The 17,500-nt window shown below is 47.1% G+C and overlaps 1 protein-coding gene across 5 annotated transcripts in view; it reads left to right on the forward strand.

Moving 5' to 3' along the window:
• LOC119574280 (G-box-binding factor-like) overlaps positions 1-17,500 on the forward strand; it is a 129,188-nt gene that overhangs the window by 6,614 nt on the left and 105,074 nt on the right. For 4 of the 5 annotated variants that reach the window (XM_037921468.1, XM_037921471.1, XM_037921472.1 and 1 more), the window contains exon 1: positions 7,520-7,693. The exons of the other annotated variant lie outside the window; for it this stretch is intronic. In XM_037921468.1, the coding sequence (XP_037777396.1) occupies positions 7,683-7,693 (11 nt within the window). In that variant the 5' untranslated portion in view covers positions 7,520-7,682. Of the gene's footprint in view, positions 1-7,519; positions 7,694-17,500 lie in introns of those variants that run through there. 5 annotated transcript variants of the gene reach the window in all.

Raw genomic sequence — 17,500 nt, forward strand, 5'->3', positions numbered from 1 at the left:
ATTCACGCTTTTTTTTTCCGCCTTCACTTGGCCGCCGCGAACCCCGCGTGTGGAAACGCCTCCCTCGCTGCCCTGACGCGGCGGCCCGACGGAGAACCACGAAGACGCGCGCCTTCTCGTCCTGCCGCAGGTGCACTCCCCGCCGAAACGTTTTTCCTCGGAGGCTCGGCGGGAGCTTGAGGCACTCGAAGGCGCGCTTCTCTCCTCATTTTTAAAATCTTTTCTCCCCTCTCTTGCTTTCTCCTTTTTCGTCCGTTTTTCTCCTCTTGTTTCCCCCCACCTTAGCTTTCTTTGCCGAAGGAGTCCCGCCTCCCTGTTTGCACCAGCGAGCCTCCCTTCCCTCGCCTAAATTCTCTTCTTTAGTAGGCCATTATGGGCCATCTTCGTCTCTGTTGAATCCCTCCGCTTCATCATAATGATCCTCTCTTTTTCTCCTCCTCCCGTCTTTTATGACGAGGCGGCATCTTTCTGCTCCTTTTGCGTCTCCTCCTCTTCTTCTCTCTTCGTCGTATCTTGTTAATCTTGCCCTAATCCCTTTGCTCTCTTTTTATCTCCTTCACTTCCTCTTCCTAATATTCAAAATGCGGGGAACGTTGAAGACTTAATAAGGAGAATAATGAGGTCCGAGAGAATGACAATGCAGGACGGCGTCGTAACGTGGCTCAGATGCGCGGAAGGGGGGGAGGAAGGGGAAAGAGAGGGGGAGGAGAAGGGGTAAAGGAGGAGGAGGAGGAGGAGGAGGAGGAGGAGGAGGAGGAGGAGGAGGAGAAGGGGGAGGCGGAGAAGGGGTGAAGGAGGATCCGTGCGTGCTGCCCTTTCCTCCTGCTGGTCTCGCCGCCGCGCTCACCCTCGGGGGATTAGTCGCTAACGTCGGCTATAGATCCTCTGACGGGGTGACTCGGCGTTTCGCGTATAGTGACGAAGGAGAGATACCTACAGCGTCCCCCTCCCCGTCTCCCCTCGTGCCCCTTCCCCATTTAATCTCCCTCCTCCTCCTCCTTCTCCTCTTCCCCTTCTCCACTCCCCTCCTCCCTCCCCTTCTCTGCGAATCCCGCGAGGATTTGTGGTCACTGATCACTCCGGAGGCGCGTGTGTCCGTGACTGGTGAGCGAAGGACGGCTTGTAGTGGTCCTCGTGGCGCGGGTGAGAGCGGGTACACGCACTCACACTCGCGCTCTGCCTCGCATTTACGTTCATTCGCGTAGCTGACGTTCTCGCTACGTTCACAGTGACGTCATCCCGCGGGCAGTGAAAAGGAACGCTTGGACTTTTTCGAAGTCAAAATTGTACAGACGTATGGCGATATAAAACATTTATATATATATATGTATAGAGAGAGAAAGAGAGAAAGGTGAAACGCGTAAGACAGTGCCAGCTTTCTCCCTGCGTTCGGGGAAGTGCCGAACGCGAACGAGTGATGACGGGGGCCAAGAGGACGACGACCCACCTGGTGGAGGCGAGGCGGCGGCGGCGACAGAGTTGTCACCACTTCCTCTTCTACGACCGCAGGCGAGTGTGTTCATAATAGTGTCCCGACGGCGCTGAGGGCGACCGGGGAGCGCGGGGAGGACGACCTTCCGGGGTCGTGGGGCTGGGCCTCCGCTCGCCGGTGTGGGACCAGTGCAGAGGAGGACTTCGCGGGAAAGTCTGCCTCGGATATTTCCTACTCGAAGCAACGACAGGAAAGTGATCTCAGAATGTCCGTGGGAGTTACATTAATCAGTGATGTATATACTTACACACACACACACACACACACACACACACACACACACACACACACACACACACACACACACACACACACACACACACACACACACACACACACACACACACACACCACACACACACACACACACACACACACACACACACACACACACACACACACACACACACACACACACACACACACACACACACACACACACACACACACACACAATCACAATCACACACACATACGAACATACATACATTAATTTTTCCAAATTATCGCCAAATTATTCCTATTTTCAAAAAAAAAAAAAAAATTCCTTAATAGTCAATATCATCCGTGAATATCATACCGTAATAATTTCTAAAGAGGGGAAAGACGAAGAGGAAGAAGACGAAGACGAAGAAGAAGAAGAAGAAGAAGAAGAAGAAAAAGAAAAAGAAAAAGAAAAAGAAAAAGAAAAAGAAAAAGAAAAAGAAAAAGAAAAAGAAAAAGAAAAAGAAAAAGAAAAAGAAAAAGAAAAAGAAAAAGAAGAAGAAAAGGAAAAGAAGAAGAAGGGGGGGAGGAGAACAGACTCCAATTTTCCTTCGACGAAGAATGTGTGTAATCGGGGAGAATTATTAGTGGTGGGCGTCGGGCGTGCGTGGGCGTGTATGGGCGAGGGCTAAGAAACAGAGAAGTGTTTTAACCATACAAGATTCGTTGTTGTTTTCCTCGGTAAGTGGAGAGGCGACGGGGGGAGGGGAGGGAGGGGAGAGAGGAGGGGAGGGAGGGGGGGGAGAGGGAGGAGGAGGTCAGCGAGAGCGAGAGGGAGGGAGAGGTCAGTGGACGGGGAAGGGGAAGGGTGCTGGAATTCTGGCTATCGAAGGGAGGGCCATGAGGGCCATGAGGGCCCCTTAGGTATCTGGGCGCGATCTTTAGAATCTTAGGCAAAATTAGAGTGTAGGCCACATATATGTGTGTGTGTCTATCTACCTGTCTATCTAACCATCTGTCTATAATCTATATATATGTATATATATACACGTGTATATATATACATATGTATAAATACATATATATATATATATATATATATATATATATATATATATAATATATATATATATATATATATATATATATATATACTATATAATATATATATATATATATATATAATATATATATATATATATATATATATATATATATATATATACACATGCACACACACACACACACACACACACACACACACACACACACACACACACACACACACACACACACACACACCACACACACACACACACACACACACACACACACACACACACACACACACACACACACACACACACACACACACACACACACACACACATACACACACACACCTAAGCTCAGACAGGCAGAGAGACAGACGGACAGAGATAGATAGCGAGACGCAGAGAAAGACATAGAACTCTTAAAAAGATTTAAAGCAAGAAAAAACTCCGCGCGCGTGACACGCAGGGCGGTGTCCTGTGTCTTTTCGGACATTTCATCCATCATAAAGCCCGGGTGTCGAGTTCCCGCGAGGCGAGCGCCGCGGCCCCTCGAGCGGAGGCCTCGGATCCGGCGGCGAGGGCGGCGAGGGCGGCGAGGGCGGCGAGGGCGGCGAGGGCGGCAAGGGCGGCGCCCGAGGCTCTGCTGACTACCGCGGCCTGATTAACACGTCGTGAGATGCGGCGCGAGGGGCCCGCGGCGGCGGAGGAAGTGTCACTCGAGTCCGCCGTGTTTTGTGGCCGCGTGGCTCGCATGCCCTGGGATCATGGTGGCCGTTTATTTGTTTATTTGCTTAGCCCTCTGTTTAGCTCAGACGCAGACCTTGTTGAGGCCAAGTTGAGCCATCACTTTTAAAGAGCGTAAATCTGATGATGACTGATAAAGGACTATCATCTCAGGGGTTTAATATACAAGTGGTTTAGCACACGCCGAGGAGCTGATGCCAAAGATGCCTGCGCCTGTTGCTAGTGGCTAGTCGCGGGCGTAAAACATCCGTCAAAGTGAAGCCTGAAGCTCAGCAGGGAAGGTAGAGAGGAAGAGCGCTGCCTTGTACTTGTGCGTATGGGCGCTGGTCCGGCACATCTGTTTGTGATCAAACGTCGTCAACAGGTTTTAAATGATTCAGAATGGGATTCCTTTGTGTTTTGACTGGGCGTTGTTGTGATCATCCCATGCGGCGGCCGCGCGCCTCCCGCCCGAGGCTCTTTGTGTTCCTGGGAGATCGCTGTTTGCTGCGGCGAGATTAGAAGGCCATCTCCGGCGTCGCGCCTCGTCGCCAGCCGCGCGCTCTGCGCTCGTTCGCGGGTGAGACGCTGCAGCTCAAGCAGCAATTTATGGGCACTTCGAGTATCGATATATAATGTGTGTGTGTTAGTATTGCCTTGATTTCGCAAAATGAAGGGTCAGCACTCATCGTTTTGCCTTGTTTATTGCGACAAGAAAACAATTATTTCCTACATGTTCAGAAGTAAAACATGTAAAACACCCATTGAGAGGGCAATATCATCCTGCTACATGTGCACAGATGGCGGAGGTTGTAAGTGTACATGTGTGTGTTTGTTTGTGTGTACGTGAGGGACAGGGAGGAAACCCACTCGTAACTGAAGGCTAAAACAAAGCCTCCACTTAAGAAGTCTTATCACATACCCTTGTTTTGTACCACGTAACCTGAGCCGGGCCGGTCGTCGGGGCGCCGCGTGACCCTCCCCGCCCCTCGGCCTTGGCTCTTATAGGACTTGGTAATAAGGGCGAATTTCCCTGGCTCTTCTGTCCGGCGGTTATGCCTCCTTCGTGGTCGGCGAGTGTTACGTTGTGTGATAGGCGATTGTTAACTCGGGTTTTTTTGCGCTAATCAGGTGGAAAAAGAAATTGCTGTTGTCGATGGCGGGACGGAATGTGGTCGAAAATTCCTTGATGGAGTTTCTTAAAGACGCGTCTGTTCCGGCTTTATTACCAGGTCATATCTCATTAAATTCAAGGATATATATCACAAAGCCGTGTTGTCACTCGGCCGCTCGTCCTGAAAGTTGGAGACCGAAAGGCACAGAGGAGGCCATGTAGTCCGCTCCGGACCGACGCTTCCCCCTCGGCAGTGCATTTGCGAGAGAGAGAGAGAGAGAGAGAGAGAGAGAGAGAGAGAGAGAGAGAGAGAGAGAGAGAGAGAGAGAGAGAGAGAGAGAATGACCCACTCGCTCTCCATCCTCAAAAAGAAAGCCAAGTGTCACGCATGTTTCGCTTTTTAATCATTATTTTGATGCGTCGCCACAAAGACATTAAACGAGCGGCGTATTCGTGCTCGCGCCCGTGGCTGAGCGTGGGCGGCGGTGGAGGAGGTACGGCGCAGCTTGACAAAAGCCTAGACACCGTTCGGGCGGCCGAGCCCCCGCCCTTCGCCAGGGACGCCCATGGTGATGCAAAGCAGCCAGCGTGGCGGAATAATAAAAGCGACTTACGCGCGCGCTATTTGTCAGGCAATTAAGGCGCGCAGCGTGACGGGGAATCGCGAGGAGCCGCCGGCCGACCGCTGCGTCGCCGGCAGACAACCGCCGCCGTGATTGTCCATAATGTGTCGACCATTAGGAGTTATTTGCCTTCTTTCGAGATGCAAGTTTTACAGTACATGCAAATGATTTATGGAAATTTTTCAGCCCTGAATAGCGACGTGACGTTACACATGCGAGGTTTATTTGGTATTTTTTTTTCTCCATTGCAAAGGTGACGCTGCACAACCGGGAGAGCAAGTGCTATTAAAAAGCTTTCTGGCAAACGTGCATAAAATAGATGTAAAGAAATCTTTGTAAAAAAATAGAGAGAAACCACGAATGTTATAGAATATCTTTCAGAGCCCGTTGAATCAGCGACTCGAATCGTCCAGCGAGGTTTATTTGGTTCATTTTTTTTTCTCCGCTGACGCTGGCACAACCGGGGGTCGCGCGGTCGTGTTACACAACTCTCTCGGCCGCTGCATGGTAGATTTGGGGCCGTCTTGTCACTGAGACGGCGTCCCCGATTGCAAGTGATTGCTATCGGAATGGTTCGAGACAAGAATTATCACACACGACATTATGCATTTGTTTCTCGAGTCTGACCGCCGGACAGGCCGCCCGGCGGCCATTGTTACTGCCCTCTTCCGGCGCCCGGCTGGGTGCCGCGCTCGCAGCCACCAACCGATCCCCACTCAATCTATCAATTGATTCAGAGAAACGAAAGCCATATATCACGTAGAATTATAGACTTGTTTATGAGTTTAATTAGCGTGAGCTGCGCGGTGTTTCTGCGTGTGTACAGGGCTAGGTATATCGTCCCCATAGTTAATCAAAATTATTATATTACTATTTATTTGTATATCTATGTATTAGAGTGATATTATGTCTATTTATATCTCATAGTTAATTATTATTATATTATTTATATCTATTATAAGTATATTATATGATACATAATTATATATATTATATATATATATTATATATATATATATATATATATATATATATATATATATACATATACATATATATATATACTGTAAGTACATATATTTATATGTATGTATGTATATGTGTATATGTATATGTATATATATATATATATATATATATATATATATATATATATACACACACACACACACACACACACACACACACACACACACACACACACACACACACGCACGCACACACACACTCACACACACATTATATTTACACACACACACACACACAAATGTATTTCTATATGATTATATATTCAAATGAATTGCGGAAATTAAAGTTTGGTAGTAAAATTTTATGAATTACATTTATTCGTTGATTCGCTAATATAGTAAAAATATTGATTTAAATTCAGTCAGTAATCAGCTGACGTACCGGTACATTAATGATACAAATCAACATGTATTTCAGCATTTTTTTTTCTTTTTTTTTTGAGAACGACGTCACACAATTTCTTTGTGCTCTCGCCCGGTAAAAACATTTTACACTTCATTATGTGCGTGTTAATAATTAAATGAATCCGTGTTCATTAAGTTCGAGGCGGCTAAATATAACCAACAGAGGGTTACGCCAAAGACAAACACGCAGCGGAGGCGGGGAACAAAAAGGGCCGGTAAACAGTCCGTCGGTTGTTTTTTAAGGGACAAGAGCCGATGCCAGCCTGGTTTCCTCCGCGCCTGCTGTGGCTGGTCGCGGGATCAGACACTCATTGTTTTCGGACAACAGCGGTGCAATTACGGGCATCCGGGCATTTCAGCTCCTTCTGGGAAGCCCGAGAAATAATAATAATGGAAATGAGCGCCGTCGTTCACGCAGGAGTTAGCGGGCCGAATGGAGAGCGATGGACGGCCACGGCAGGCACTAGCGCCACCGCTGAATGGCAGCGTGTTTACTCGTTGATTTTTTCCCTCCCGCTCCCGGTGTCTTTCTTTTTTCTCGGCCTTGTTCTTTTCCTCACTTTCCGCGCTCTCCTCGGCCGCCAAAGGGGGCCGTAAACACTCTCGCGAGGCCATTGACGGGAGGTGACAATGATCTTAATGCCGAGGCCGCGACGGGACTCACGTAGACTAATCGGACGAAGAGCGCATTGTCCGGCTCGGGAAATGATTACAAGTTCGCCAATCATCGTACACGTCGGCCACCGCGGAGGAGAATGTCTGGGGGCGGGGAAGGGGGAGGGGGGCGAGGGGAAGAAGGAGGAGGGGGAATAAAGAGTCTGTTGTTTGTAGCCGGCGGGCGTCAATGGCCCTGTGGTCTCCTCACATGCTTTCGTCCAGCTCAGTGCCAGTGCCAAGCCAGAGGGTCATACTGACCGGACGGGGGACGCTCCAGTGTCCAACAGTGCCCCCAGATGATACCGGAGTGAGGGAGTTCTTAGATTATCCGACGGTGGAAGTGCTTTTCTCGAGGAACAGCGGAGTGCCACGACAGCCACCATGACGCTCGTGTAAGTACAGAGGAGGCGGAGGCCGAGGAGGAGCCCCGTGGCCCAAGACAGCCCTCGCGGGGTAGCGATTGCGCAGTGAGACAAAGTGCATTCGTCGCCAGTGACCTTTCTTTCCAGTACGAAGTCCATGAGTGCTTTTATTGTGCTTGGGTTGCAGAGCGAATTTTGTGAAATTTTACTCCTGACAGCTCAAGGCAATCGTGGCAAGTGGAGGAAATGTATTGCTTGCCCTTGTAAGTTGTGCATCGTGCATTATTCAGCAACACTAATTGTCAGTTCGTGAGTCCATTTGACAAGAAACAAGTAATAGCTATAAAACACGAAACTACATTCCCATTTCATACATCAAGTACAGTCGCAAATAAAAAGAGAGATAAAATAAAACAAACAGAAAGAGAAATAGTGAGAGAATGGCAAGAAGAGAAAGAGAGAGAGAGAGGGAGAGAGAAAGAAGTAGCCAAGTAGACGTGGTGCGGGTAGCTCGCTTGAGACAGAACAGACGTGGTTTTGTCCTGTTGGGCAACGCAGGGAAATGCAAGACGGAGCTCGCTTCTCTTCACACTTCTTGCTTCCCCCTTCTTACCAGGACGTGCGCGGAGGAGGAGAAAGAACGAGGGAATAGACAGAGAACGAGAAGACCCTCCGTCGCCGAAAGAGAAGGGGGGAAGAGAAAAGGACAGACAGATACAAAGAGAACCAAAAGGGGGATAAGAGCAAGACCACGTCCATATAATCAACGGAAAACAAGACAGCCATTGAGACGCCTTCCAATCGCACACAGAGATGGCCTTGTTTACTGAAAGGTCCCTGTAATGCGGAGGTTCAATTATGCTCCCTCCAAATTGGCCTCGGGTCCTCCCTAGTTGTATGTAAAATGAACATCTGAACGAAAGAGAGAGAGAGAGAGAGAGAGAGAGAGAGAGAGAGAGAGAGAGAGAGAGATCGGGAGAAAGAAGGAGAGAGAGAGAGAGAGAGAGAGGGGAGATATGAAGAGAAAGAGGGAGGGGAGGAGGGGCGAGGAGAGGAGTTGGGGGAGGGGGGGGAGGTTGACTTGTAGAAAAAGGAGCTTGCTTGGTTTGGTCCTCGTGAATCACGGTTCGTCGTACAAGGTCTCTTTCATCGCGCCACAGTGTTCGGGTGTCGTGCCTGACTTTGTCTTCGGCCTCAATTTTTTTCTTGAAGGTGGGTCATTGTGTTGTGTCCAAGGATCGTTTTTTTATGTCTTGCTCTCTCCTGCGGGGTTGTGTTACCATTTTCTGTAGTTGCTTCTGACATATTCGTTGTTAATGTTTTTTTTTTTTTTTTTTTTTTTTTTTTTTAATGATAATTATAATTATCAGATGCACAATCGTCTCTCTGTCCTGTTTAACTCCCCCCCCCCCTCTCTCCCTCTCTCTCCTCTCTCTCCTCTCTCCTCTCTCTCTCTCTCTCTCTCTCTCTCTCTCTCTCTCTCTCTCCCTCCTCTCTCCTCTCTCCTCTCTCTCTCTCTCTCTTCTCCTCTCTCTCTTCCTCTCTCTCTCTCCTCCCTCTCCTCTCTCCCCCCTTCCTCCTCCTCTCCTCTCCTCTCCCTCCCTCCTCTCCCTCTCTCTCTCTTTCCAGTTTTCTTCATTTTCCTTCTCTTCCTCTCACCTTCTTTATTCCCTCACTCCATCTCGCCCCACTCCCCCTTTCACTTTTCGTCTTCCAACATCCTTCTCTTTCTCCCTCTCTCTACCCTCATCCCCCTCTCTCTTCTTCTCTTCCCTTTCCTTTCATATCCCTTAATCCCTCTGTCTCTCTCACTCACTTTCTCTTTCTCCCTTACTCTTCCTTCATCAGTTTCTCTTCCCTTTCACCCTCCCTCTTTCTCCCTTCCTCTCCCTCTCTCTCCCTCCTCCCTCTCTCCTTTCCTCTCCTTCTCTCTCCTTCCTCCCCCCTCTCTCTCCCTCTCTCTCCTTCCTCTCCCTCTCTCTCCTTCCTGCCTCCCTCTCTCCTTCTCCTTCCTCTCCCTCTCTCTCCTTCCTTTCCCTCTCTCTCCTTCCTGCCTCCCTCTCTCTCCTCCTCTCCCGGGCAGTAATCACCTCCCGCATTTTCTCGCTTCCCCCTGGTCCGTCGCGCCTGGCAATTCGACACAATTTCCTCCCTCGGATATTGTCCCGCGAAGTCATTCTTAGTGGAAATTTCCTGGCCCCTTTTATCCGCCTTTCCGACAAAATACGGAGCCACTTTCCGATACGTTATTATCATCTTTTATCAGGATGTTAATCACGTGTTGGTTTCGGGGGGGTTTGGGGGGTTGAGGGAGGATGGGGGGTTGGGGGAAGGGAGGGTGTGATGAGGGCAGGGAGGAGGGGCACTTTCGGGGTATGGTGGGGGCGGGTGGGGGGGGCTGTTATTAGTTTTGTTTTGTTTTTTGTAATTTGTTGTTTGGAACATCATGATGGGATATTTTCAGTGGCGGTATTTGTATTACTATTATTATTGTTATCATTATTATTATCATTGTTATTGATATACGATTATGATTATGATGATAATAGTTATTATTATTGTTATTGTCATCATCATCATCAATCATTATTATTATTATTATTATTATTATTATTATTATTATTATTATTATTATTATTTTTGTTATTATTATTTTTATTGTTATTATTGTCATGTTATTATTATTATCAATATTATTATTATCAATATTATTATTATTATTATTATTATTATTATTATTATTATTATTATTATTGTTGTTGTTGTTGTTGTTAGTATTATTATTTTCTTAGAATCCTTATTAAAGACTAAACAGTTGATACGGAATTAACATTTTTGTCACATTTTATACCTTCCCTTATCACAGTTAATATTAATTGTCTCAGAATGCCGTATTGTTAATTTGATTTACTTATAATTTCTTGAAAGAATTGAAAAAAAGGAAACGATGTATTTACGGCCGATTAATTTAGTTCTTGAATCGGCCGCTAGATGGAAGTTCTGAAATCTTCCGCCCTCCATTTTCTATTCCTTTTTCAGTGAGAATTCTTTGTTGAATCGGGATTAAGATACAGATCCTTGCTGTGCCGAATATATCTCCGGTGTAATATAGTCATATTTAGTGTGTAATATAGTCATGATATTAATACTACCGCTTTCTCTGTCTCTCTCTCTGTCTCTTTCTCGCTCTCGCTCTCTTCCTCTCTCCCTCTCTCCCTTCTTCCCTCTCTGTCTCTCCCTCTTTCTCTCTCCCTCTCTCCCTCTCCCTCTTCATCCTTCCCTTTCTCCCTCGTCGCCATCATTTCCCTTCCTCCTTTCATCGTCTTAAGGCTGAAGCACAGCGTCCTCGAGAGCGTCACGCGGAGAAGCGTCGCCGTCATGGTGCTTGCGTCCCCCCCCTCCTCCCTCCCTTCTCCCCCCCCTTTGACGCCTCCGTGATAATGATGAAGTAATTATAATTAATCAGTTTGTGGCGTAGAGGGGGTGAGGGGGGAGGGGGTTGGGGAAGCCCGGGGTAAGGGGGGAAGGGTGGGGGTGTTGTTAATCACCGATGTTCTGTCGCGTCTTCCTAAGGGGGTGGGGGTGGAGGGGGGCAGGGTGACTTCCGGGATTTTTTTTGATTTTTTTTTTGGTCATTTCTTTTCTGTCTTTCTATCTTTTTTTTCTTCTTTTTCTTATATTTTTTCTCATTTCGTCTTTACCTCCGACTTCCGTTTTTTCCCCCAAGAGGCATGATACGGGTATTTTTTCCCCTAACGTGTAGATTTTTTTTCCCCCTTTTTTGCCAGGCTGTTAGTGAATAGAGCTTAGGCCTACCTTATAGTTTTTACCTAAATTTTTTGTATGATTTTCGGGAGTGTAAAAGATAAACGTCTTTTGCGAGGTAAACGTGAAACCAAAGAAGACAAAAATAAAGAGAGCAAACAAATGGATAAACACGGGGATAAGTGAACACATAAAAACATCTAAAAGAGGGGAAGAAAGAGAGGGGAGACGTGAGAGGCGGCGAGGAGAGGGGAAGAGGCGCCCCATCCCCATGGCGACGAGCAGTAACACCAGTTATGCGACGCCTTCGAATGGGCGATTCCCGTCGCGAGTGGCCGATGGGTCGTTGATGGGCTGCGGGCGTGTTAATAGGTCTGGGCTGTGGTGGGCGGGACGTGGGTGTCCTCTGGGGGCGGTGGGGGCCTCGGGGGGCGAGTTGCAAGGGGGGAGTGGGGCGCTGCAGGTGGGAATGCGAGCGGGGGTGAGGGGTGTGGGTGAGAGTGTGGCTCCGTGTGGGCGTGGGAAATGGTTGCACGGATGTGGATGACGCGTGTAACACAGAGGAGGAGTGTGTGAGGCGTTTATGCGCTAGGGGGGGGGGAGCGGAGGAGGAGGCGTGGGCGGAAGGTGAGAGATTGCAAAAGGTTGTTTCTGGTATGTGTGTGCGTGCGTACTTGAGTGCGTGCGTGTAACAATGTCTGTCCGTTTGTGTGCGCGCGCGTGTGTACTCGTGCGCGTGGAAGTGTATGTGTATTGTGTAATGCGTGCGTGGTTTGAGTATGGGTTGTGTAAGTGGTGCGTGTGTGCGTGTGGGGGCGGGTGTGCGGGCGTGGGACGAGGGTGTCGATGTCAAGCGAGGGCGTGTTTTCCGACGTCTCCCCTCACTCGGTAAACCACAGTGTGAGTCCCCGTGACCGCCACGGCGAGGGGAGATACGCCTCACGCCGGAACTTGCGCGAGGGGAGAGTTTTTTCTTAGCAAGGCTCTCCCATCTCTCGAGGGACATGTGGCCGCGGCTTCGTTATTGTCTGTTAGCAAGTCGCTCAACTGCGGGCGTTCGCTCTCCTCTCGTCTCCAGTCATAGTCAGTCGTGTATATATATATATATATATATATATATATATATATATATATATATATATATATATATATATATATATATATATATATATGTGTGTGTGTGTGTGTGTGTGTGTGTGTGTGTGTGTGTGTGTGTGTGTGTGTGTGTGTGTGTGTGTGTATATATATATATATGTATATATATGTATATATATACATATATATATATATATATATATATATATATATATATATATATATATAGAGAGAGAGAGAGAGAGAGAGAGAGAGAGAGAGAGAGAGAGAGAGAGTTCCCCACAAATCTGAAAGAACTCGCGCCCTCTAAAGAGAAGATCCACCAACTCCACTTTCTCCTCCACCTTCGCGCGACCGCCAGAATGCCACACACGCAAAGAGGCGAATCTCGGAAGCCACAAAACAAAACGTTAATGGCTTGTAGGATTACATTAAAACATTAGGGGCTTGGCAGAGTTCGGCGACGTGTACGTTTCAACCGCAGAACATCGCAACCACAGCGGCGCTTCCGAGGGGAGGGGAGGGAGGAAGGGGGGAAGGGAGGAGAGGGGAGGGGAGGGAGAGGAGAGAGGGGGAGAAGGGAGAGGCAGAGGAGACAGAAAGGGAGAAGTAAAGAGTGAAACGCCACAGAATCGGAAGTCCTCCAGTGAGTTCTTATCTTTTTTCTCTGCACTCTAAGTTGAATATGTATATGTACATGTGTGTGTGTGTGTGTGTGTGTGTGTGTGTGTGTGTGTGTGTGTGTGTGTGTGTGTGTGTGTGTGTGTGTGACAGAGACAGCCAGAGAGAAAGAGGCAGACAGAAAGATCGCGAGATAAACAGAGAAACGGACGCGTGAATGCCTGCATGTATGTCCGAGTTTTAACCGCCGAGCGCATAACTGCATGTGTCTGAATTCGTCAGTTGACTTCGCCATTAATGACTACTGATTAAACATTATCTTGTCTATTTTTCCCCGTCTTTTTTCTGAATGGAATTTATTTAGACATAATTATTTGTCTCGTTTCTTAAATAATATGTGAAACGAGAACGTATTTTGGGGAGGAAACCGACAGTAAATAAACACATTAGGTACATATGTTGGCTAATTAGTCATTATTTTTTTTGCTGGCTCCTTTTTTTTCCTCGTTTTTTTTTTCTTTCCCTTTTTTTTTGGTTCTTCACTTGAGGTTCGTGGCAGAGAGAAGATGAATATATTTGCTTGAGCTGCTAAGTATGTAGTTAGGACGAATGCGAACGGTATATGGAAATCTCTTATTAATCACCTCAGTTTGCCTTTTTTTTATTATTATTATTTCCCCCCAGCTCGACACCCTCCATACGCCCCATTTCTGCTTTACGGATTCTTGTTTCTTTTCCTCTGTTTCCCCTCTTTCTTCACGTACTTCGCTACTTCGTCTTCGTCGACATTTTCCTTTTCTTCCGTCCTGCATCTCCCCGCTTTCACTTTTTCTCCTCTCTTCCTTATCCACCTCCTGTCCTCTCTTCCTTTTTTCGCCTCTCCTCCTCCCTTCTCCCATTTCCTTCTCCCCTCTTCCACTCCTCTATCCCTCTTCCACTTCTCCCCCCCTCTTCCATCTTTCTTATTACCCCTCTCCCCCCTCCCCCCCTCGAAAACAAAAGCCGAACAACAGCAGAACATCGGGAAGCGCAAGGTACCCCGAGTCCCCTTCAGACGCACGTGGTCCGCGCTCTAGAACAAACAGTGGTAGGGGGTAAACAGTAGTGTGTGTTGGGGTCCACCTCTGGCCTCTCCCGCGCTCCTCCTGTTGTTACCGTTGCTGATTGTTCTGTTGTTTTACGGGAGTTGGATGGCGTGAGGAGGAGACTCGGCGAGGTGTGGCTCGAGGGCTGCGCTTGATGAGTAAGGGTAGAATTTTTTCTTCTTCCGTTTTTCCTCATTTACTTTCTTCCTTGCCTCAGGATTTATTATTATGGTTAGTCATTCATTTGCTTTATTTCCCATTATTATCCTAACGCGTGATTCACTAAAAGACGCTCACTAAATTTTCTTCGAAGAGGCAAATCACTCACTCGCTCCGTCACGTTGGTTGTTTCACTCACGGCGGTCAGATGGCGCGCCTTTCAGGAGGAGAAAGAAACGTTAATAAATAAGTAAAACAGCACAAGCGTTGGAAAAGAGCTTAATAAATAGCATCCGAAGAGCAAGACAAGAGTAGGAAAGGAGTAGGAGGGAAGGAAGGGGAGAGGGGGAGAGGGGAAGAGTAACCAAGGAAAACAAACAGAGAACGAAAATGTTTGGAAACAAAGGGTCCACAGACAAACAACTGTATCCGTGGCTCTCAGTGGCGGACCATTTTAACCCTCTCAACCGCAAACAATGCCATCAAAGGGACAATTACACGGGGCCGATGCAAATCTATTGTGGCAATTGCATCTCGTTTGGGATCTGGATCAAATGGGAGATCCACCCCGCTCTGTCCCTCCCTCGGCTGCCTCTCTCTCTCTCTCTCTCTCTCTCTCTCTCTCTCTCTCTCTCTCTCTCTCTCTCTCTCTCTCTCTCTCTCTCTCTCTCTCTCTCTCTCTCTCTCTCTCTCTCTCTCTCTCTCTCTCTCTCTCTCTCTCTCTCCTATAACTCACCTTTCCACTCTCCCGCGTCCTGCGCACATCTACAACGCACGAAGGATTCAATACAGAACAAGGTGAGGGGGAGGGGGCGAGGGAGGGAGAAGAGGGAGGGGGCGAGGGAGGGAGAGGGAGGGGGCGAGAGAGGGAGAAGAGGGAGGGGGCGAGGGAGGGAGGGGGAGGGGAGGGAAAGAGGATCAGCGACAGGTTCTTCTGCACAATGGATAGCCGACGGCTCAATTATCGCGTGCTCTCTCTCTCTCTCTCTCTCTCTCTCTCTCTCTCTCTCTCTCTCTCTCTCTCTCTCTCTCTCTCTCTCTCTCTCTCTCTCTCTCTGATTATTTGGTAACACTGACAAAGCAATGAAAGGTAGCACGAGAATAGAAATAATAATAATAATGAGCATGTGATTGAAAGAACTGATAAAGAGAATGAATAGGACGAATAGCATCGATTTCGAACACGATAGATCCCCGCAATTTATCATTCTAATTCCCATTTCGCAGTGTAAATGGATTTTCCCAATTTCTATCGCTGTTTACTTCCTTTCTCATTTACTCTACCGACATTCCGATCCTCTCCCCCCCCCCCGCCCCCCTAAGCGAAGGGGATGTTGCCACTCGATCAAGTTCCACGGCCATCAGTCGGTCGGATCCAATGATAATGGGTGCTAATACGCCCTTAACACCCCATTCCCCCCCCCCTCTCTCTCTCCCTTCCTCCCCCTTTCCTTCTCTCTCCCTCTCTCTCTCCTCTTTATCCGCGTATCGCCCTCTTCTTTACGAGACGTTTTAATCTCTTTTTAATTTTGTTTTCCCCTTTGGGTCCCCTCCCGTCGACGAAAAGAGGAAGTAATCTGTCTCATCCGTGCTGATACATTTAACACAATAGTTTAATAAGTAAATAGATTGATGAAGGAACTGAGAGAAAATAAACGTGAATAACTTGCTTTGCTCTGTGTAAGATAAAAGGGTAAAATATTTTCTTTTTGATGCAAAGAACACCGGACAAGATAGAGAATAATTCGTTTTGAGTTCAATAACGAAGCTCCTTTATTCTGATCCAAATAACGAAGACGAAGCCGCAAAATAATTCACCTCGATTAGAACAACTACGATAAAGACAAAAAAAAAAAACAATTTGCACCGATCTAAATGAATCTAGATAAAGCTTGAAAAAGGAAGAGACAAGGAGAAACCTCATTACGCATTCCGGTCGCGTCCATCAGCAGGCACTGATACGGCCAAGCTGGTGACTAAACTGTATGTGAACTCGACCAAGATCACTCAATTACCATAACAATAGGGTTTAAGCTCGCAACCAGAAGGGCTCATTGCTCGCTGTTAATGCTCTCCCCCTCCCCCCTTTTTCTCAATTTAGTTCGCTCTGTCTCTCTCTCTTGTCTCTTTCTCTCTGTCATTTTCTTTTTTTTCCTATGTGTAGCATTCTGGTTTTATGAATTAATTATAATGATTATTATATTAAGGATGATATGGTTGTGGTTATTTTTATTATTATTATTATCATCATCGTCATCATTACTGTTGTTGTTAATGATAATGACGATGATGATGATTATAATGAGTTCATTATTATCGTAATTATTATTAATGTGTTTTATATGAGTCTCAGCCAACATAATCCGTGACCAGACGTGCGCGCTAACTTTATTTTGCTAAATGTTTCGTTCCGTCGATACATTGCAGGAAGTATAACGTAACTAATCGCCTCGACTCGTCCCTATTGTCTACCTGTTCGTCACCTGTGTTGCTGACGTCACTTAGCACCGCCCACACACTGAACGCCCATTGGTAGCTACGAAGGATGCATCGCCTCTGATTGGCCACGCGGGAATCCGCACAGACTTCACAGGTGTGCCTTTGTTTCGTGATTACCTACGATGCGCGATGATTTGAAATTACGATTCGAATGTTGGTTTGCGAGTTGTCGATGCGTCCATTTTTAGATTGGTATTGATCGAGTAGCTGTATATTTGCACCCATTTATTTTTGCTGCACGAGGGGACTCAGAACAATTAGCAAGAGTTATAACCTGCAAATGTCCCGGCAATTCTGCGAATCCAAATGAATACCTTTAATAAAGCTTTAGATTTTATATCTAATTGAACCGCAGAGAGATTTCGGTTATTTTTAACGGCCAGAAGGCAAAGAAACAGCTAACAACAGGTTCTGCACATGTGGAGAAACCAGAGGAAAGGTGTGTTTATAGCGAGCAGTAAATGTTTTGACATGAGCCTTTATTAAACGACGTGACAACGGGTTGGAACTATAGGTACGAAGGGGAAAGGGGATCCGACCGTCTTCACGAAGCCACCTGGCTAGCTTTTGTTATTTTTCTGTACTCGTGGTTTTCGTGTTTATACCTCGCTGG

Source organism: Penaeus monodon, chromosome 6 (genome assembly GCF_015228065.2).
Source record: "Penaeus monodon isolate SGIC_2016 chromosome 6, NSTDA_Pmon_1, whole genome shotgun sequence".
Taxonomy (NCBI): Eukaryota; Metazoa; Arthropoda; class Malacostraca; order Decapoda; family Penaeidae; genus Penaeus; species Penaeus monodon.